Below are 23539 nucleotides of genomic sequence, written 5' to 3'. Positions count from 1 at the left end.
CCTCCAGCTGGATTCACCAGCTGTCCACATTTTGTCATATTTGCTTTATCTGTATACCTATAGTATGTATCTTATTTTGCCAGACCATTTGAACATTAGTTGAAAGCATCATGATTCTTGCTTTAAAACCTGAATGTGCATCTCCTAAGAATAAGGATGATTTTCTTAAAACACATTATTATATCTAAGATAAATACTGTCAATACAGTATCATCTAATGTGTTCATATTTAAATTTCTCCAGTTGTCCTCCCAAAAAGTCTTAGGTATTTTTACTAATCTAGGAGCAAATCAAAGATCATGAATTGTATTTGGTTGTTTGATCTCCTTATTCTCTTTAAATTTATAACCATTCTCTCTCTCTCTCTCTGTATGTTTCTCATGGCATTGGCTTTAAGAGTTCAGACCAGTTATTATAGAATGTGTCATAGAATGTCCCCATTCTAGAATTGTAAAAATTATTTCTCATGTTCAGATTTAGATTATACTCATTTGACAAGAGTTTTACGTAAGTTATGTATACTTTTTTTTTTTTTGAGACAGAGTCTCGCTTTGTCCCCCAGGCTGGAGTGCAGTGGCATGATCTCAGCAGACTGCCACCTCCGCTTTCCAGGTTCAAATGATTCTCATGCCTCAGTCTCCCAAGTAGCTGGATTACAGGCACACACCACCACGCCTGGGGAATTTTTTGTATTTTCAGTAGCGATGAGATTTCACCATGTTGCCCAGGCTGGTCTTGAACTCCTTAGCTCAGGCAGTCCACCTGCCTTGGCCTCCCAAAGTGCTAGGATTACAGCCATGAGCCACCACGCCCGGCCAAGTGATATATACTTTTACAGCCTACACCAGGGAACACATAATGCCACATCCCACTAATTGAAAGTTACATTTCCCCCTTTATAATTAATATGTAATCTATAGAATATCTTTTGAAACCTTGTGAATATCCTGCTACTAAATAATCCTTCATCCAGTGGCTTTAGCTTCAACTAAAGATCTGTGCCTAAATCAATTGTTACATTGATGATTTTCTAATTTTATCATAGTTATTAGCTGACATTCTTCAGGAATAAAACAGCTTTCCCTATTGTCATTATAGAACCATCTTTTGTTTTTTTAATTCAAAGTGCTATGATGCATTGCTGTCACTACGGTTTTTGATCCTCAGTTGTATCAAATTTGACCCGCCCTTAAAGCTGGCTCCTGTGTCTTTTTAAAGGCATGGCCCCAATTTATTGCTTTCTGACACATCAAAACGTTTCAGGCTCACCTTGTATTTTGCCTGTTTCCTCAGACCTGGATTCAACCATTTTGCTAGGAAGCCCTTGTTCCTTTTAGGAGGGAATCATATTTAGAAATCAAGATCTGGCATGCATATTGCTACTGAGGTGCCACTGTGTCTAGGACCTTTCAGTGGCTAAAGCTCGGAAGTCGATTTTTAAAAATCATAAGTTAGAAGCACTGATAACTCAAATTCAAATCCAATACCATAGAGTTCTTCCTTATCATTCATATTTGTGTCTTTCCTACAGTGAAAACACTAATTTCCAAAGACTTCAGTACATTTATTCATTTTCTCTCTTCTACAATACACATGAACTAGTTTCAGAATTATAACAACACTACCAACATTAACAACTTACTAAGTAACTAAGGCTGGCTGTACAGTGTTCTAATGTTAGCACTGTGTTCTAATGTCATTTGAAGGAACAATCTTCTTTTCTCTGTGAGGTGGTTATCAATTTCCTTATTTACTTAGGTTTAGTTGTTTCTGTTAGTATTTAATTTATTTTCATTTCGTTTTTAATTTTATTTTTGAATACATGTAACATTTATATGGCTCAGAAATAAAAACTTTGTAAACAGTGTGCTCTAAATAGAGTCTTGCTCCCATCCCTATCTGCACCACTCTGTTTCCACCTATCCCTATACCCCATAGATAACTGCTTTTATGAGTTTCTGTTTTATTCTTCCAGGTGTTTTTTTTTTTTTTTTTTTTTTTTTTTCAAAATTAAGCAAATGCTACAAACACACATAAACACATATACTCTCCCTTCCCCTTTCTTACAAAGAGGAGGGAAATTAACCTGTACCTCCTCAAGGGAGGAATATCAAAGAACTTTTGGACATATTTTAAAACCACCACCAGTTTGCCCCCATCACAAATTATTTACATTTCACTCACATGCAAATTACATTCACCTTCTCCCAAAAAGGCCCCCAACAGTCTCATCCTGCTACAGCATCAGCTTAAGGCCAAAATTGCTTTATCCCTTCACATGCGTATTTTCCCCTCGAGACCTTGAGCTTCTTCGGGGTTCAATAACGGAATCAGTTAGCATAAAGTGTGCACAAAATTATTTTATGAAAAAGTTAATTAATGGGCCAGGCGCGGTGGCTCATGCATGTAATCCCAGCACTTTGGGAGGCCAAGGTGGGCAGATCACCTGAGGTCAGGAGGTCAGGAGTACGAGACCAGACCATGGTTTCACCAAGGCTAACATGGTGAAACCCCGTTTCTACTAAAAATACAAAAAATTAGCTGGGCATGGTGGTGTGCTCCTGTAATCCGAGCTACTCGGGAGGCTGAGGCAGGAGAATCGCTTGAACCCGGGAGGCAGAGGTTGCAGTGAGCAAGATCGCGCCATTGCACTCCAGCCTGGGCAACAAGAGCGAAACTCCTTCTCAAAAAAAACAAAAAGTTGATTAATGAATTCTTTAATATTTAGGCTCTTCAAGTCCGTTTTTTGTGTCATCTATTCGTGGTACAATAATTGAAAACACATCTTCAGCTGGGACTTTGACACAGGTTCCTTTTTTCCCTAAATATGAAGTGGAACTTGATTCTCCTAGAAAAATCATCCCATCTCCTGGAAAGGAACACTTTGAACGTGTTTTGGAAGAATATTCACATCAAGTCAAAGATTTACAGAGAAGACTAAATGAAGTGAGTTGCCTTCTCTTCTAGCACCTGATGCTATTTGGGGGACAACAGTGAGACCCAATATGTAGTTGTAAAGCCAGTTATACAACTTCCTGGAAGAAAAAACTAACAATGGGTTTATTGGTTAAATTTGTTAATTTGACCTGTGCCTTCTATTTTCAGTATTAAAATTGGGCTAATGAAAAGTCTACATATTTATTTTTCTTTTTTAAATAATTATTCAAAACACCTTGGTTTCGTGATATAAATTTTAATGAAACTTGAATAACTCAAAATTATAATAAGTAGCATTCGTCTGCATTTATAGTTAATAATTGGCATAGACCTGCTGTCCTGCTATCATGATACCTGATTTCTCTTTACAAAGCAATGGTAGAGGGTAGGTTTTTAGATATGTGTGTATACATTATAGCTAAATAGCATCTAGAAGTTATTTGCTAAAAATTTCAAGTGCACGTTATGTAGAATCAAACTGGCTTTACAATTGCATATTGGATCCCAGTAGTTAACAATCTAAAAGTCAAACTCATTACTGTCACATACAAAGCTCTTCATGCTCTAACCTCTCCCTGGTACATTTTAGCCTCATATGCTACCCATTCTCCATCGGTACCTCTATTCTGGTAATATCAGGCCACTTGCTCTTCCCTAGACATACTGCACTATTCCAGACCTGCATGGCTTTGCCCAGGCCATTTTCTCTTCTCTACCTTGTCTGCCTGGCAAACTCTTACTATGCACCAAGACTCAGCCCATGCATTTTCTTCTCTGAAGCCTTTCCTCTAGATGACATTAGGTGTGCTCTCCTCTGTACAGTTACTGCCATTTGTGCACATTTATTGTAGTATTTAGTACATCTAATTTTACTCATTACCACATTGTTCTACCTCATCAGATTGTGTGAGCACTTTTAGGAAAAAAAAAATCTACAATTTTATTAAGTGTTGAAAATTATGTACCCCAGTATGCACAGGCATACAAAAATGAATAAGATAGGACTTACAAGGAATTCATAGTCTGGGAGGGGAGCTTGTCATATAAACAGTGGCATTACCTATGATAAATACACTAATGAAGTTGTATATGTAGACAAACGAAGCACAGAGGTACTAATGAGGAGAAGAAACAGTGTCTTAATTTGTTTTCTATGTCTATCCCCTAACAGAGTATATGACACTTTATTGGCCTTCAATAAATAAGTGTTAAATCAGTAAATTTCCTTTCTTGTGTAGGTTTTTGTTTTTACTGGGGTTCCTAATTGTCTTTTTCCTTATACTATTTGCCTTTACATATCGTTACTAGAAAAAAACATATCATATAGATTTTCTATATCCTCCTTTGACCCAGGACACTCCAAGCATCTTCTGACCTTTTGCCCAGTCTAGATTAGTTTCTCTTAGGTGTCTTGTATAACTCTTTTCCTAAGACTCCTGCCACTACTTTCCAGGTTGGATTCATGGTTTCCAGGAATCACTGTTTTCTATCTTCTTTCTTTTTTTTAATTAAACAAAAAGGTATATATATTTATGGAGTACATGAGCTATTTTGGTACAGGCATGCAATGTGTAAAAAAATCACATAATGGAAAATTGGGTATCCATCCTCTCAAGCGTTTATACTTCATGTTACAGACAATCCAATTATATTCTTTTAGTTATTTGAAAATGTACAATTAAATTATTATTGACTATAGTCACCCTGTTGTGCTATCAAATACTAGGTCTTATTCATTGTATTTCTTTTTGTAGCCATTAACCATCCCCACCTCTCCTTCACTCCCCCACTACCCTTCCCACTCTCTGGTAACCATCCCTCTTCTCTCTGTCTCCATGAGTTCAATTGTTTCGATTTTTAGATCCCACAAATAAGCAAGAACATGTGATGTCTGTCTTTCTGTGCCTGGCTTATTTCACTTAACATAATGACCTCCAGTTCCATCCATGTTGTTGCAAATGACAGTATCTCATTCTTTATAATGGCAAATGGTACTCCACTGTTTAAGTACCACGTTTTCTATATCCATTCATCTGTGGATGGACACTTAGGTTGCTTCCAAATCTTGGCTATTGTGAACAGTCTGCAACAAACATGGGAGTGCAGATACCTCTTTGGTATATTGATTTCCTTTTTGGGGAGTATATACCCAACAGTGGCATTGCTAGATCATATGGTAGCTGTATTTTTAGTTTTTTGAGGGACCTCCAAACTGTTCTTTATAGTGGTTGTACTAATTCACATTCCCACCAATAGTGTACAAGGGTTCCTTTTTCTCCATATCCTTGCCAGCATTTGTTATTGCCTAACTTTTGGATAAAAACCATTTCAACTGGGGTGAGTTGATATCTCATTGTAGTTCAGATTTGCATTTCTCTAATGATCAGTGATGTTGAGCACTTTCTCATATGCCTATTTGCCATTTGTATTTCTTCTTTTGAGAAATGTCTGTTCAAATCATTTCCCTATTTTTAATCAAATTACTAGATTTTTTCCTATAGAGTTGTTTGAGCTCCTTATATATTCTGGTTATTAATCCCTTGTCAAATGAGTAGTTTGCAAGTATTTCCTCTCATTCTGTGGGTTTTCTCTTCACTTTGTTGATTGTTTCCTTTGCTGTGTAGAAGCTTTCTAACTTGATGTGATCCCATTTGTCCATTTTTGCATTGGTTGCCTGTGCGTGTAGGGTATTACTCAAGAAATTTTTGCCCAGACCAGTGTCCTGGGAAGTTTACCCCAATGTTTTCTCATAGAGTTTCATAGTTTGAGGTCTTAGATATAAGTCTTTAAACCATTTTGATTTAATTTTTAAATATGGTGAGAGATAGGGATCTAGTTTCATTCTTCTGCATATGGATATCCAGTTTTCCCAGTACCATCTATTGAAAAGACTATTTTTTCCCTAATATATGTTCTTGGCACCTTTGTTGAAAATGAATTCACTGTGTGTGAGTGGATTCATTTCTGGGTTCTCTATTCTATTCTATTGTTCTATGTGTTTGTTTTTATGCCAGTACCAAGCTGTTCTGGTTACTGCAGCTCTGTGGTATAATTTGAAGTCAGGTAATGTGATTCCCCATTTTATTCTTTTTGTTCAGGATTGCTTTGGCCATTCTGCATCTTTTGTGATTCCATATGAATTTTAAGATTGTTTTTTCTATTTCTGTGAAGAATGTCATTAGTATTTTGATAGGGATTGCATTGAATCTGTAGATTGCTTTGGATTGTATGGACATTTTAACAATATTGATTTTTCTAATCAATGAACATGGGATATCTTTCTGATTTTTAGCATCCTTTCCATTTCTTTCATCAGTGTTTTATAGTTTTCATTGTTGAGGTCTTTCACTTCTTTGGTTAATTCCTAGTTATTTCATTTTATTTGTGGAACTTGTAATGGGATTACTTTTTTGATTTCTTTTTCAGATTGCTCACTGTTGGCATATAGAAATGCTATTGATTTTTATATGTTGACTTTGTATCCTGCAACTTGACTGAATTTGCTTATTAGTTCTAATAGTTTTCTTGGTGGAGTCTTTAGGTTTTTCCAAATATAAGATTATATCATCTGCAAACAAGGATATTTTGACTTCTTGTATTCCAATTTGGATGTCCTTTCTTTCTTTCTCTATGTGATTGCTCAAGCTAGGACTTACAGTACTATGTTGAATAACAATGGTGAAAGTGGGTATCTTTGTCATGTTCCAGATCTTACAGGAAAGGCTTTCAGTTTTTCTCCCTTCAGTATGATACTAGCTGTGGTTCTGTCATATATAGCTTTTATTATGTTGATCTTGTAAGTGTGCTTCATTGTTTTCTATTCTATACCCATTTTTTTGAGAGTTTTATCCTGAAAAGATGTTTAACTTTATCAAATGCTTTTTCAGCCTCAATTGAAATAATCATATGGTTTTTGTTTCTCATTCTGTTGATATGATGTATCACATTGATTGATTTACATATGTTTAACCATCCTTGCATCCCAGGGATAAATCCCACTTGGTCATGATATATGATCTTTTTAATGTATTGCTGAATTCAGTTTGCTAGTATTTTGTTGAGGATTTCTGCATCAATATTCATCAGAGATACTGACCTGTAGTTTTCTTTTTTTGATGTGTCTTTGTCTGGTTTTGGTATCAGGGTAATAACTGCCATCATAGAATGAGTTCGGAAGAAGTTCTTCTTCCTCTATTTTTTTGGAACAGTTGAGTATAATTGGTGCTAGTTCTTTAAATGTTTGGTATTCAGCAGTGAAGCCATCAGGTCCTGGGCTTTTCTTTACTGGGACTTGTCCAGGTTTTAGATTTCTTCAGGGTTCTATCCTGGTAAGTTGTATGTGTCTAGGAATTTGTCCTTTTCTTCTAGATGTTTCCAGTTCATTGGCATGTAATCACTCATAGTAGCTACTAATTATCCTTTGAATTTATGCAGTATCAGTTGTAATGTATCCTTTTTTATCCCTGATTTTATTTATTTGGGTCTTCTCTCTTTTTTTCTTAGTCTTGCTAAAGGTTTGTCCATTTTATTTATCTTGTCAAAAAACCAACATTTTGTTTCGTTGATCTTTTCTATTATTTTCTTCTTTTTAATTTTATTTCTGCTCTGATCTTTATTATTTCTTTTCTTGTACTAATTTTGGGTTCAGTTTGCTCTTGCTTTTCTAGTTCTTTAAAATACATCATTTAAATTGTTTATTTGACGTTTTTCTTCTTTTTTGAAGTAGGCACTTAATAGCTATATATTTCCCTCTTGGTACTGCTTTCACTGTATCCCATAGGTTTTGGGATGTTGTGTTTCCATTATCATCTGTTTCAATACAATTTTTAATTTCCTTCTTAATTTCTTCATTGACTCACTGGTCATTTAGGAGCATATTGTTTAATTTCTGTGTATTTGTATGGTTTCCAAAATTCCTCTTGTTATTGATTTGTAGTTTTATTCCATTGTTGTCAGAGAAGATGGTTGATATTATTTCAGGTTTTCTTGAATGTTTTAAGACTTGTTTTGTGACCTAACATATGGTCTCTCCTTGAGAATCATCCATGTGTTGAGGAATGTATTCTGTCCAGAACATTCCTGCGTCTATTCCTGTGTGTATACAAGGCTGTGTATTCTGCAGCCTTTGGATGAAATGTTCTGTAAATACCTATTGGCTCCATTTGGTCTATAGTGCAGATTAGGTTTTATGTTTCTTTGTTGATTTTCTGTCTGAACAATCTATCCAGTCCTGAAAGTGGGGTGTTGATGTCTCTAGCTATTATTGTATTGAGGCTTATCTCTCTTTTATTTCTGATAATATTTGCTTTATATATCTGGGTGCTGCAGTCATGGCTGCATATGTATTTTAAATTGTTACATCCTCTTACTGAATTGACCCATTTATCATTATATTGTGACTTCTTTGTCTCTTATAGTTTTTGTCTTCAAATCTATTTTGTCTGATATAAGTATAGCTATATCTGCTCTTTTTTGGTTTCCATTGGCATGGAATATCTTTTTCCATCCCTTTATTTTCAGGCTATTTGTGTCTTTGTAGGTGTAGTGTGTTTCTTGTTGGCAACAGATCATTGAGTCTTGTTTTTTAATCCATTCAGCCACTCTATGTCTTTTGATTAGACAATTTAGTCCATTTATGTTCAATGTTATTATTGATGACTAAGGACTTAATCCTGCCATTTTTGTTATTTCTTTTCTGGTCTTCTCTTCCTTCTTTTTTTCCTTCCTGTATTCCTCCTAGTGAAGGTGATTTTTCTCTGGTGGTATGCTTTGATTTCTTTATTTTTAAGCCAGTCAAATTTAGCAGTTGGTTTTATACCAACTCTAGTGACACTAATGTTAAAAAGTTCTGATAACCCACTACCATGCTTTGATTTCTTGCTTTTATTTTCTGCCTATCTGTTGTATGTTTTTTACTTTTGAGGTTACCATGAGGCTTGCAATACTCTCTTATAACCCATTATTTTAAACCCATCACTTTTTAAGTGATGACAGTTTAACACTGATTGCATAAACAAACAAACATATGAAAACAAAACTAATACAAACTCTACACTTTGACTTTGTGCCCCCACTATTTAACTTTTAGTTGTTTCTCTTTGAATCTTATTATAATATCTATGGCTTGAAAAGTTGTTATTATTATTTTTGATTGGTTTATCATTTAGCCTTTCTACTTAAAAGAAGTTTACACACCACAATTACAGTGTTATATTATTCTGTGTGCTTACTATTACCAATGAGTTTTGTACCTTTGGATGATTTATTCTTGCTTATTAATATCCTTCTCTTTCAGATTAAAGAACTCCCTTTAGCATTTCTTGTAGGATGGGTCTGGTCTGGTGTTGATGAAATTCCTCATCTTTTGTTTTCTAGAAAAGTGTTTACTTTTCCTTCATGTTTGAAGGATATTTTCACCAGATATACTATTCTACAGTAGATGGTTTTCTTCCTTCAGCACTTTAAATATGTCATGCCACTCTCTCCTGGCCTGTAAAGTTTCCACTGAAAAGCCTGCTGCCAGATGTATTGGAGCTCCATTGTATGTTATTTGTTTCTTTTCTCTTGCTGCTTTCAGAATCCTTTATCCTTGGCCTTTGGGAGTTTGATTATTAATTGCCTTGAGGTAGTCTTCTTTGAGTTAAATCTGCTGATGTTCTGTAACCTTCTTGTACTTGAATGTTGGTATTTTTCTCTAGGTTTGGGAAGTTCTCTGATATTTTCCCTTTGAATAAACTTTCTACCCCCATCTCCTTCTCTAACTCCCTTTTAAGGCCAGTAACTTAGATTTGCCCTTTTGAGGCTATTTTCTAGAGCTTTATGTGTGCTTCATTGTTTTCTCTTCTTTTTTCTTTTGTTTCCTCTGACTGTATATTTTCAAATAGCCTGTCTTCTCACTAATTCTTTCTTCTGCTTGATCATTTCTGATATTAAGAGACTCTGATGCATTCTTCAGTACATCAATTGCATTTTTCAATTCTAATATTTCTGCTTGATTCTTTCTAATTATTTTAATCTCTTTGTTAAATTTATCTGATAGAATTCTGAATTCTTTTTCTGAGTTGTCTTTAATTTCCTTGAATTTCCTCAAAACAGATATTTTGAATTATCTGTCTGAAAAGTCATATATCTCTGTTTTTTCAGAATTGGTCCCTGGTACCTTACTTAGTTCATTTAGTGAGGTCATATTTTCCTGGATGGTGTTGATGCTTGTAGATGTACTTTGGTGTCTGGGCATTGAAGTTAGCTATTTGTGGTAGTCTTCACAGTTGAGCTTATTTGTGCCTGTCCTTCTCAGGAAGGCTTTCCAGGTATTCAAAACCCCAAGCCCAATAATGCTATGGTTTTTGCAGACTCATAGGGGTACTGCCTTGGTGGTCTTGGATAAGATCTGGAAGAATTCTCTGGATTACCAGGCAGACACTCTTGTTCTTTTCCCTTACCTTTCTCCCAAACATATGGAGTATACAAACATATGGAGTATCTCTCCATATGTTTGGGAGATACATATCTCCATATCTCCCAAACATATGGAGTATCTCTCTCTCTGTGCTGAGCCACGTGGAACTGGGGGTGTGGTTATGCAAGCACTCCTGTGACTGCCACCACTGGGAATGTGATGGGTCAGACCTGAAGTCAGCACTGCACTGAATCTTGTCCAAAGTCCTTCCCTTCAGGGTGGTAAGATCTTCCAGGCCTTGTGCATGTCTGAACATGTTGTCCAGGAGCCAGGGATTGGAGTCAAATACCTTATCAGTTTACTTTATGTTCTATTCTACTGCGGCTAAGCTGACTCTCAAACCACAATACAAAGTCTTTCCCATTCTTTCCTCCCCTTTCCAAAGGCAGAGGAGCTTCTCCTTGTGGCCACCACCACCACTAGTCCATGGGGTTTCTGCCAGGCCACCACTGATGTTCACTTAAAGCCAAGGGCTCTTTGATCAGCTTGTGGTGAATGTTGCCAGACCTGGAACTCACCCTTTAGGGCACTGGGTTCCCTTCTGACACAGGGCAGGTCCAGAAATGCTTCTCTGCCCAGGTCCAAATGCATAGTCCTGGACTTGGAGACTCCAAGAGCCTGCTTGTTGCTCTACCCCACTGTGGCTGAGCTGGTACCTAGGGTGTAAGACAAAGTCTCCTTTACTTTTCTCTCTGCTTTTCTCAAACAGAAGGAGTCTTCAACTGTAGCCACCATAGCTGGGAATGTGCTAGGTCACCCCTGAAGCCAGCACATCTCAGAGCCCAAGGCCCAAAGCACACTCTCAGGGTATCACTGCTGGTTATTCAGGGCCCAAGAGCTCTTTATTTTTATTATTTTTATTTTTATTATTTTTTGAGATGGAGTTATGTTCTGTCACCCAGGCTGGAGTGCAGTGGTGCCATCTCAGCTCACTGCAACCTCTGCCTCCCGGGTTCAAATGATTCTCCTGCCTCAGCCCCCTAAGTAGCTGGGACTACAGGCATGTGCCACCATGCCTGGCTAATTTTTTTGTTTTGTTTTGGTTTGAATTATTATTTTTTTTTTTAGATGGAGTCTGTCTCTGTCACCCAGGCTGGAGTGCAGTGGTGTGATCTCAGCTCACTGCAACCTCTGCCTCCCAGGTGCAAACGATTCTCTTGCCTCAGCCTCCTGAGTAGCTGGGATTACAGGTGCGCACCACCATGCCCGGCTAATTTTTGTATTTTTAGTAGAGACGGGGTTTCACCATCTTGGTCAGGCTGGTCTCGAACTCCTGACCTCGTGATCTGCCCACTTCAGCCTCCCAAAGTGCTGGGACTACAGGCGAGAGCTACCGCACCCAGTCTATTTTTTTTTTGTATTTTTAGTAGAGACAGGGTTTCACCATGTTGGTCAGGCTGGTCTCGAACTCCTGAGCTCAAATGATCTGCCTACCTCAGCTTCTCAAAGTGCTGGAATTACAGGCATGAGCCACCATGCCTGGTCCCCAAATACTCTTTAGTCAGCAAGTAATGAACTCTTCCAGGACTGTGTTCTTCCCTTCAAGGCAATGGATTCCCTCTTGGCCCAGGGTGTATCTTGAATTATTGTCTGGGAGGTAGGGCTTGGAATGGGGGCCTCATGACTCTGCCCACTGCCCTACCCTACTGTGGCTGAACTGGTACCTAACATGCAAGACAAAGTCCTTTTTATGCTTTGCTCTCCCCTCGTCAAACAGAAGGAAGGAGTCACTTTTGTTGTTGCAAGCTGCACCATCTGGGGTTGGGAAAGGGATGGTGCAAGCACTCCCTTAGCCACACCAGCTTGGGTCTCCTTAGGTCACATGCCATCCTAGTTTACTGGCTCTAAGCCCAGCCTAGCACTAGGAATTGCCTAAAAATTGCAGTCCTTGTGTCCTAGGCTGCCTTTCAAGTTTACCTAGGACCCCAGTGCACTTCAGCATGTGGTGGTAAGGCTTGCTGAGAAACTCGAGTTCTGACCACTGAAATGGACGATTCCCCTCTGGCTAGGGCTGGTCCAAATGCTCCCCCTAAGCCCAGCATGGCTTGATTCTCCCCTCTGATGGGGCAGCACTGAGTTAAATATAAAATCCCCCAGTTGCTGTGCTCTCCCTGCCCTATGCAGATTCTCTGCACGGCCACTGCTGGGGAATGGTGGAAGGGGTGGCATTGGAGATTCAAGACTGTCTCTCCTGCCCTCCTCAATGCCTCTTTCCACCATATGAATTAAAACCAGATACTATTTTTAATGGTGGAGGGTGTCCAGGTTCTTGGCATCTTGAACAAAGAATTGGACAAAACACACAAACAAAGCAAGGAAGGAATGAAGGGTTTTATTGAAAATGAAAGTACACTGCACAGTGTGGGAGCAGGCCTGAGCGTAGGAACTCAAAAGCCCCGTTACTGAATTTTTGGGAGTTTAAATACTCCCTAGAGGGTTCCATTGGTTACTTGGGGGTATGCCCTATGTAAATGGGGAGAATGAAATAAAGTTACAAAGTCATTTACAGCCTACACCCTAAGGAGAGGATATTTCCTGTCACAGCTGAAGTGTGAATCAGCCTTATGTTCCCTGCCTCCAGACCCTATTTTCCTGCCTCACTATTTTTCACTTGACTTTCATGTTCTTATGATGGTGCTCTTCTGTATGCAGATAGTTTTTAAAATTTGGTGTTCCCATCGAGGGTGGCAGGGGTTAGGGAATGAATGGTGTAGGCTTCTATTACGCCATCTTGCTCTGCCTCCAGCCTTTCCTGTCTTCTTTCTTGATCTACTTCTTCATTTAGTCAAAACACATCTTTGTTAAATTCTTAAGAAAGAGATACATTTTATGAATCTTTGCATGTCTGAGAATGACTCTATTTTACACTCATACTTCATTGATAATTGGCTCGGTAAAGTTGAAAGTAATTTCTCTCAATCTTTTGAAGATATTGTGCTTTTGCATTCAGTATGGCTACTGAGAAGATGTCTATCTGGTTCTTGTTCCTCTGTAGATGATTTTTTGTTTTTTACTTACTTGAATTTCATCTTTAACATCTTTCCTTTGTCTCTGAAATGCCACCATAATGTACTTAGGTATGAATTTTTGTTTTTTTTCATTCACCTTGCTAGGGACTCAGTAGACCTGTTCGTCTGTAGATGTGTGCCTTTCAGTTTGGAGGAATTCAGTTGCGTTTTTTTCTTTGGCAGTTTCCTTTCTTCTGTTTTTTCAGTTCTGTCTTTCCAAAGTTCCTGTTGGAAACATATTTTCACCTCGGTTAAATCTCTACATCTCTTACTTTTTGTTTCAAAAATTTGTCTACTTTTTCTTCCTTTGGAGGAAATTTTTTGACTTGCAACATTTCTATTGAATTGAACTTTTTTGTTTACAACATATTTTTAATTTTCGTGACCCTTTCTCCCCTGATCACTTCTTTGGCATAGCATCTTATTCTTGCTTTATGCTGATAATGTCTCTTGAATTTCTCTGTAAATACAAGTTTTTGAAGTGTTCTTCTATTCCTTGCATTATCTTTCTTTAGTTCCTCTGGTTCTTTTTTTTCTGGATGTTTGCTTGTTTATTTGATCTTGATCTATTTATTACTTTGGGATTTTTCTTCAAGTGTTCAGTGGTTTTTGGTTTTCTGTTTATATTCTACAATTAGGCAATAAAAAATCTGATGGCAAACTTTCTATTCATGGGCAGAATTTGATGGCTTTGCTTTGGGAGGATTACGTATGGCATCAACTATGTACGGGAGCATCTCCTACAGCATCTCCTATGCTGCGAGATCCCTCAGCGCCTGATCTTAGAAATCTTTGTGTATTTCTCTGTAGTAGGACACCTGGAGTTTTGGATGGTGGTGTTTGCTGCCAGGTATTTTAAGTGGGTAGGAGGTAGGGATTGACTTTTTTATGTACAGAATTTCAACCAATTCTCATGTTTTCATGTAAAAAATGTATTCCTATCTCCATGTTGAGCTGGAAGTAAGATTTGTTTTAGAAGCAGAGTGTTGGTTGTAGAGAATGGATTAAAAGGGGTCAAGCTTGATACAGGGAGACTAGTTAAGGTATTCTCATAATCTAAGCAAGAAATTATTAATTAGACTTTGAACTGCAGCAGTGAGGGAAGGAAGTAGACATAAAAATGAATTGAAAATATATATAGATTTTTGGAAGTTACTAGCTATAAGGAAATGTGTTTCTCTAATGAAGATTAATTTGCATGGCTTTTTTTTTTTCAGAGCAATGAATTGCATGAGAAACAAAAGTTTTATTTGAGGCAGTCAGTCATTGATTTGCAAACAAAACTTCAGGAGATGCAAATGGAGAGAGATGCTGTGGCTGACATCAGGTTGGGATTTGTGAAATTATTTTAAAGTCACCTATTTTCATTATGTGAAATTATTTTAAAGTTTTACTCTTTGTAGCAAAACTACTTGTGTGAATATGAGTTTTATCAATGTTATTTATTTTCTTTCATTTATTTCATAGACGAAGGGAGAGTCAGTCCCAGGAGGATTTAAGAAATCAGCTTCAAAATACAGTTCATGAACTTGAAGCTGCCAAATGCCTTAAGGAAGACATGCTGAAAGACAGCAACACACAGATAGAGCAACTACGAAAAATGATGCTTAGTCATGAGGGAGTGCTTCAAGAAATCCGGTCAATCCTAGTTGACTTTGAAGAAGCCTCAGGCAAAAAAATATATGAACATGACAGCATGTCTACTCTGCACTTCCGCAGCTTGGGCTCAGCTATTAGTAAAATCCTAAGAGAATTAGACACAGAGATTTCTTATCTTAAAGGGAGGATATTTCCAGTAAGTGGTGAGAATGCTACTTAAATAATTTTATATTAAAATGCATTAAGAGAATAGCATTAGATGTATAATTTTTAAAATTCTTAAAATAAGCCAAGTTCTCATTTTTCTGAAATAACAGAAGTTACTTCCACAGTAATCTCTCATAATAGGAACTAGCTTGGTTTACCTGTATAGCTTCATGAGAGTATAGACAAAGTAAAAGATCTAATAAAATATGGGGATAGAATGTATCTGATTTTAGTATTATTTTTACTTGCATTTAAAGCATTCCTTTATTTGAAAATCTCCAGATTTTCCAAGCCTTATATTTACCGGTGACTAAATCAGTGTCTCTTTTTAAAAACCAGGTAGAGGATCAACTTGAAGCACTGAAATCTGAATCACAGAACAAAATAGAACTACTTCTGCAACAACACCAAGATAGGTAGGTTTCTGACTGAGGTATGGAAAAGCCTAGTGAAACTAAACCACAGTTTTACAGTGTTTCAGCCACAATTCCAAAATCTAAATATAAAACACATGAGTTTTTTTATAGGTTTATAGGAAACTCATGTTAAAATTTTGTTTTCCTGACCCTGGTTATAAAATGGTAAGGAAGATGTTATTTGAGATGATTACTAATAGGAGTGTTGCTATAGGAGAGAGAGAGCGATTAAGCTCAGCTCCCAATACAAGGCCAAATGGGGATTTATAGCCAGGGGGCATGGTGACGGGGTCTGTGGATGGAAAATTACTGAGAAAAGGCATCAAGAGTAGGGGAATTCTTGCTAAACGCAGGCCAAGGGCTTAGATATCAAAGGCAGGGGATGAAGAACTTGATCAGATATCTAGGGTGGGAGGACTAAACTGACTTGGCAAGATTCTTGCTAGGTCTGGTCTAGGCAGGCCAAAGGTTGAGGCATAGTTGAAAAGAGGCCTCGGAAGAGCCTGACTGAAGTTTGGTGAAGGAGAGAGTTTTTGTCACTCATTTGTTGGAAAAACCTGACCAGAGCTAATGTAAACCTTTCTATAGTCTACAATTTAGTGTGAATACTTATAAATTGTTGCATTCATAATATGTTTGGTTAATGGGACACTTCCCTAGATCTCATTGGGGGTGTCATATAATATATAGTACTTGCAATTTATTACCATTGTAAAATAAACAAAATTCTGAATTCCAAAACTAGCTGACTCCCAAAAGATTTGGATAAAGGATTTTGGACTTGTTGTAGACACTTGTCATTAAAAGAGTAGCATATACAAAAGCAAAGCAAAATACTAAATTTGAGAGTATTGAAAATCATTAATTTTTAAAATAATTCTTAGTCAGGAAAACCTTCTGTATCAAATAACAATCACCACATTCTTTTTATAGGATTGAGCAGTTAATAAGTGAACATGAAGTTGAAATAACAGGACTTACTGAGAAAGCTAGCAGTGCTCGAAGCCAAGCCAGTAGTATCCAGAGTCAAATGGAAATCATTCAGTATGTGGTTTGAAACTGTTAGTCATTCGTCTTCATTTTAAAGATATTATTTTCATTAACTTTCTGTTCTATAATCTTTTAGAATTTGCTTAGTAAGATTTCATAAGAAAGTGAAACTTTTTTCTAACATTTAAATGAACAGGAAATATTACATAACATAGGTAATATTATCTGACCATATAAGAAGTATTTTTGCAAGTATTTGGGGCTCCTGGGATTGGCTGTTTTAAGTATTTATATTAGTCCGTTCTTACACTGCTATAAAGAACTACCTGAGACTGAGTAATTTATGAAGAATAGAGGTTTAATTGACTCCTAGTTCCACAGGCTTAACAGGAGTCATGAGTGGGAGGCCTCAGGAAACTTACAATTATGATGGAAAGCAAAGGGGAAGCAAGCACATCATACCATGGCAAAGCAAGAGAGAGAGAGAGAATGGGGATGTGCCACATTTTTAAACCATCAGATCTCGTGAGAACTCACTCTCTATCATGGGAAAAGCATGGGGGAAATCTGTCCCCCCGATCCAGTTACCTCCCACCAGGCCCCTCCCCTGACACATGGTGATTACAATTCAGATTTGTAATCTCCCAAATATCATGTCTTTCTCACATTTTAAAATACAATTATTGGCTGGGCGTGGTGGCTCACGCCTGTATTCCCAGCACTTTGGGAGGCTGAGGCGGGCAGATCACGAGGTCAGGAGATCAAGAGCATCCTGGCTAACACGGTGAAACTCTGTCTCCACTAAAAATACAAAAAATTAGCTGGGCATGGTGGCAGGCGCTTGTAGTCCCAGCTACTCAGGAGGCTGAGGCAGGAGAATGGCATGAACCCGGGAGGCAGAGCTTGCAGTGAGCCGAGATCACGCCACTGCACTCCAACCTGGGTGACAGAGCAAGACTCCGTCTCAAAAACAAAAAAAATACAATTATCCCTTCTCAACAGTCCCCTAGTCTTAACTCATTTAAGCATTAACTCAGAAATCCAGTCCAAAGTATCATCTGAGACAAAGTAAGTCCCTTCCACCTATGAGCCTGTAAAATAAAAAACAAGTTTGTTATTTCCAAGATACAATTGGGTTGCAGGCATTGGGTAAATGCTCCTATTCCAAATGGGAAAAATATGCAAAACAAAGGGGCTGCAGGCCCCATGCAAGTCCAAAATCCAGCTGGGCAGTCATTAAATCTTAAAGCTCTGAAATAATCTCCTTTGACTCCATGTCTCACATCCAGGGCACACTGATGCAAGGAGGGGCTCCCAAGGCCTTGGGCAGCTCTGCCTTTGTTGCTCTGCATTGTACAGCCTCTGCGACTGCTTTCACAGGCTACACTGAATGCCTATAGCTTTTCCATGTGCACAGTGCAAGCTGCCTGTAGATCTACCATTCTGGGGTCTGGAGGGTAGTGGCCCTCTTCTCACAGCTCCACTAAGCAGTGCCCCAGTGGGGACTCTGTGTGGGGGTTCCAACCCCACATTTCCCCTCCACATTACCCTAGTAGAGGTTCCCCATGAGGGCTCTACTCCTGCAGCAGATGTCTGCCTGGACATTCAGGCATTTCCATACATGCTATGAAATCTAGGCAGAGGTTTCCAAACCTCAACTCTTGCTTTCTGTACACCTGCAGGCTCAACACCATGTGGAAGCTGCCTAGTCTTGGGGCTTGCATCCTCTGAAGCAACAGCCCGAGCTGTATCTTGGCCCATTTTAGCCATGGCTGGAGCTGGAGCAGCTGGAATACAGGGTGCCATGTACTGAGGATGCACAGAGTGGTAGAGAGGGCTCTGGCTCACAAAACCATTTTTTCCTCCTAGGTCACAAGGCCTGTGATGGAAGGGGCTGCCTAAAGATCTCTGACATGCCCCGGAGACATTTTCCCCATTGTCTTGCACCTCTTCTTTACTTATGCAAATTTCTGCAGCCAGCAGCTTGAATTTCTCCCCAGGAAATGGGTTTTTCTTTTCTACCACATGGTCAGGCTGCAAATTTTCCAAACTTTTACACTGTGCTTCCCTTTTAAACATAAGTTCCAATTTCACACCTCTCTTCATGAATACATATGACTGTATGCTTTCAGAGATAGTCAGGTGACATCTTGAATGCTTTGCTGCTTAGAAATTTCTTCTGCCAGACACCCTGAATCATCTCTGTCTAGATCAAAGTTCCACAGATCTTTAGGGCAGGGGCAAAATGCTACCTGTATCTTTACTAAAGCATAGTGAGAGTGATCTTTACTCCAGTTCCCAAGAAGTTCCTCATCTCCATCTGAGACCACCTCAGCCTAGACTCTTTGTCCATATCACTCTCAGCATTTTGGTCACAAGCATTCAACAAGTCTCTAGGAAGTTCCAGACTTTCCCTCATCTTTCTATCTTCCTCTGATCCCTCCAAACTGTTCCAACCTCTGCCTGTTACCTAGTTCCAAATTCACTTTCACATTTTCAGGCATCTTTATAGCAGTGCCCCACTCTCCTGGTACCAGTTTTCTGTATTAATCCATTCTTACACTACTATAAAGAACTACCCAAGACTGGGTAATTTATAAAGAAAAGAAGTTTAGTTGACTCACAGTTCCACAGGCTTAACAGGAATCATGACTAGGAGGCCTCAGGAAACTTACAATCAAGGGGAAAGCAAGCACATCTTACCATGGCGGAGCAGGAAAGGGGGGAAGTGCCATACTTTTAAACCATCAGATGTTGTGAGAACTCACTATCATGAGAACAGCATGGGGGAAATCTGCCCCCACAATCCAATCACCTCCCACCAGGTCCCTCCCCTGACATGTGGGGATTACAATTTGACATGAGATTTGGGTGGGGACACAGAGCCAAACCATATGTGTATGTGTGTGTGTGTGTGTGTGTAATATATATGAATATATATAAGTAAAATGTATGCATATGTGTAGAAATAATTTTATTTGAGTTGTATGTTAAAACTTTTTATATGGACATTTTCTATCATATACAAAAGTAGAGAGAAAATAGTGTAATGCACTCCCATACAGCTGTCACCCAGCTTCAGCAGTTTACAATATATTTGAGGTGAAACTTTTGAGAGTCAGTTTTGGAAAATAAAAGACTATTGGCTTAATAATGCCATATAAAATAACTAGTGATAGTGTCAAAAAGCTAGAATACTGAGGTGTTACTCTTATTCTTAGTTTGCTGTTTGCACTTATTCCCCTTCTAAACTCTTCTTAGAGAGCAAGCAAGAAACCAAAACTCTATGTATATGCGTCAGCTCAGCGATCTGGAATCTACTGTTTCTCAGCTACGTTCTGAATTAAGGGAAGCCAAAAGGATGTATGAAGACAAGGTGAGTTTAGGTTTTGCTGTTCTGCTTCTAGAGACTTTAATATCCAGAATCAATATCATATTAGTAATAGTTTATTTGAAAATAAGGAATCAAAGTAATTTCAAATTAAAAGCAGTTTATAAGCTGGAGTAAGAGCATGCTAAATTATATTTTAAACCATTTATAAACTATTTTTATTTAAATTGTATACTCTGATTCATTTTTAGCAAAACATTTTTTGCATAGTTTAAGTGAGTTTCTAAAAAATACATTAAAAAATAAGACCATCTTAATTATTTTTACTTAGCTAACCTTTAGCAAATACTTCCATACCAGCCAGATCCCCCTGCTACTCACTATTTTTGGGGCCTACCTCCTCTCTTACTTCAACTCCTAACTCTTAATCATTGTGAAGCTACAAACTGAATTAACGTTAAGATTAATTAAATGAATTAATTACATAAAAATTAATTAGGAGGATAAGTCTTCATCTCTCATCGTCATGTCATTCCTTTTAAAACCACATTAATTAATATTTGATATTCTGGTTTTTTTCTTTCACTTTCCATAGCTAAAGAGAAGCTATTCAGTATCATTGTCATCTGTTTATCCAGAGTTTAGGTTTTTGTTCATTTCAACCATTTGTAAAACAGTAAGACCCTAAGAAACAAACAAGGAGCTGCCATTAAGAGGAGTGGTGGTCTTCATTCCCTGTAAGAAGGGTGATCACCCAAGGCTGCTTGCCTGGGACAGTCTCGGTTTACACCTGCTAGCCCAGTGTCCTGTTTTATGAATGCTACCTCTTATCTCCATAGTGTCCCCGTTTGGAAGATAAAGTCTATATTTAGTCATCCTACCTATAAGAGACCCTTAGATAGCCATGCAGAAACAATTTACATACAGTTCTGTCACTTGTAGTCAGTTTCTCACACCATAGCTATTTGGAGCAGTAGGTTAGAAGAAATAGAGTATAAGGAAGCTGCCATACGCCCTTTATAAAATGAAACCAATTTTATAGGGTAACAGTACATGGAGGAAAGCTCCATATATTGCAGCACGAATTCTTCCAGACATTTGCCCTTCTTTGGGCACCCTATTTTAATTACCGCTATCACTCCAGCAGGCCACAGGAGGGGGCTGTTTCTACTTGGTTCGAGCATGGAAATAAGATACCTCAACATTTATCAAAGCTAAGATAAGGATGGAATTTAGACAGGACTTTACTAAAGTCTAAGCCATAGAGAGTAACATGAAACTGTATAATCTCAGTTATAGATGTGGGTCCTTTACAGCAGTGTCTTCCAAATATTTTCCATTGCTACTCACAGTAAGAAATATAGTTCATCTTATGATCCAATATACACATGCAACTGAAACAAGATTCATAAAACAATATTTACTCCTATTACATGTGATGCCAGCTATTTTCTGTTCTCTTCAGATGCTGATTTGAACCTCACTAAATTGATTTCGTAATTTATTGGGGGGTTGCGTTTGAATAACACTGCCTCCTTTTGTAAACCTTCTTGCATAACCCGTAACCTAAATCCTTGTGGCAATGTTATTTCAACCAGTGCCGCCTCTGAGCAACTTAAGGGACCTTAGACTGCTTAAAGGGTACATCAACAAACAAAAGGTCAGAGAGGAACATACGCTTTTCTCTGCCTCTCTGAAGCCTGCTTTTTGTGTTCTAGTTTCTTTTCTCAGGACAAGCTTTTCCCCTGATGATTGATAGCAGGAATGTCCACCCCAGTCTGGGCAGACCAAGCCTATACCAAAAGGTCATGACCGCACCCTGCAGACCACAGCAGGAGGGGCTGGTTTTAGTGCACTATGAGGGGGGAGGGTGCTTTTTCACTTGGGTCTAGTGGAGGTAGGCACTCTGGCAGAAGTGAGAGCTGACAATCTGACAGTGAGAGAGGAAATAAAAGAGCTGCTGTGTCACAGTCCAATATAATAATGCATATTCATGAATAATCACAAATCATTTTGGAAAGATTAAGTACTCATTGTCTATTGACAAACTTTTTGAAAAGCTGCAAAGTACTAAATAAAGCTCAACTCACCTGTGGTTTCTTACATGATTGGTAACTGCTATAGCTTTCCATTATACTGTTGTTTGGAAAAATTATCCTTTCAGAAGCCTCGCCCATTGTTTGCTAATTTGCATTTGGTCCAATATATAGTATCATGCTGATTTGGACATATTGGGAAATTTTTTCACAAATACTGAAATATCCGTCTAAAATGTATAAAAAGAATTTCTAAGTTTTTATAAGCATTTAAATCTTTGGCATTGTAGAAGCACGAGATCCAGATGAATGACTGCAAGCTTTTTACATGAATGTTTTCGGGTCATATAGATACAAACATGATATTAGGATTATTCTCTTATTTTGCTTTAATGTAAATAGTGGCTGAGCAAGAATTTTGACAGTCTTAAATAGTAAATAGCTAACGAAAATAAGGAGGGCATATCAGCTTCATTAGTTTTAATAAATCACTGAGATTTATAATACACCACAGTGACCCTAAATAGAGCTGGCACCTAGTTGATGGTTAACTAGACTGTCTTAACAGTAACTCCCTTTGGTTTGGTCAGGGAGCACTGAGAGATGACTGTCATGTAAATATAGCTAAGTACACTCTGGCCTAAGGTGACATTAATTACATGGTGTAGCTGAGCAAGGAAAATCAAACAAGTTAATAACAAGGATTTCACTTGGGATTATAAAAAACTGTATTGTTGTAAAATGTTTTTGTTATAATGAATTGAATATAAAATCTAAAAACACAAATTATTCTGCTTTATTTTTCATTTTCATACGACTTGACATTGCTAAAGCCTATTAAAACCTTAAAATTTATTTTTTCTCTGTTGCTTCAGTGCATATTTCAGTATATACTATTCAAATAACAACAAGGAAAAATATCAAAGGAAATAATACATAAAAGCTGTGATTAAAAGTGAGCTTCATGGCCAGGTGCAGTGGCTTACACCCATAATCCCAGCACTTTTGAAGGCTGAAACAGAAGGATTACTTGAGCCTAGGAGCTTGAGACAAGCCTGGGCAACATAGTGGGACTCTGTCTCTTCAAAAATAAAAACAAAAGTAAAAAGTTAGCTGGGCATGGTAGCGTGCGCCTGTAGTTCTCGCTACTAGAAAGGCTAAGATGGGAGGATAGCTTGAGGCTGGGAGATTGAGGCTGCAGTGAGCCATGATCACACCACTCACTTTAGCCTGGGCAATAGAGGGTAACCCTGTCTCAGAAAAAAAAAAAAAAAGTGAGATTTGTGTGAAAGGAAACAAATAAAGGTGTGTTGATATTAAACATCAACATGTTTTATGAGGGGCAGTATTACTATTTTCTCCCAAGGTCAGATTTCTTCATTTTAAAAAGTGTTTTTATTTTTAAAAATTGATGACATGACAGGTCTAAACAAAATTTTCCAAATAGAATGCATAAATTAAGAGAAAACTTGTTTTGGAAGTTAATATTTCTCTTCAGATTAACACAATTATTTTATGCTGGTGAACATAGAAATTGTACTTCAAAAAAATGTGAG

General features: G+C 37.9%; 1 protein-coding gene across 6 annotated transcripts in view; it reads left to right on the top strand.

The window, feature by feature from the left end:
• The window catches only part of CCDC158 (coiled-coil domain containing 158), a 110525-nt gene that overhangs the window by 24273 nt on the left and 62713 nt on the right, over nt 1-23539 (top strand). For all 6 annotated transcript variants that reach the window (XM_054486017.2, XM_054486018.2, XM_054486014.2 and 3 more), the window contains 6 exons: nt 2729-2946; nt 14622-14731; nt 14872-15199; nt 15550-15626; nt 16560-16670; nt 19878-19992. In XM_054486017.2, coding sequence (XP_054341992.1) covers nt 2729-2946; nt 14622-14731; nt 14872-15199; nt 15550-15626; nt 16560-16670; nt 19878-19992 — 959 coding nt within the window. The remainder of the gene's footprint in view (nt 1-2728; nt 2947-14621; nt 14732-14871; nt 15200-15549; nt 15627-16559; nt 16671-19877; nt 19993-23539) is intronic.

This window comes from Pongo pygmaeus, chromosome 3 (genome assembly GCF_028885625.2).
Source record: "Pongo pygmaeus isolate AG05252 chromosome 3, NHGRI_mPonPyg2-v2.0_pri, whole genome shotgun sequence".
Lineage (NCBI taxonomy): Eukaryota > Metazoa > Chordata > Mammalia > Primates > Hominidae > Pongo > Pongo pygmaeus.
This window is presented reverse-complemented; position numbering and strand designations above follow the sequence as displayed.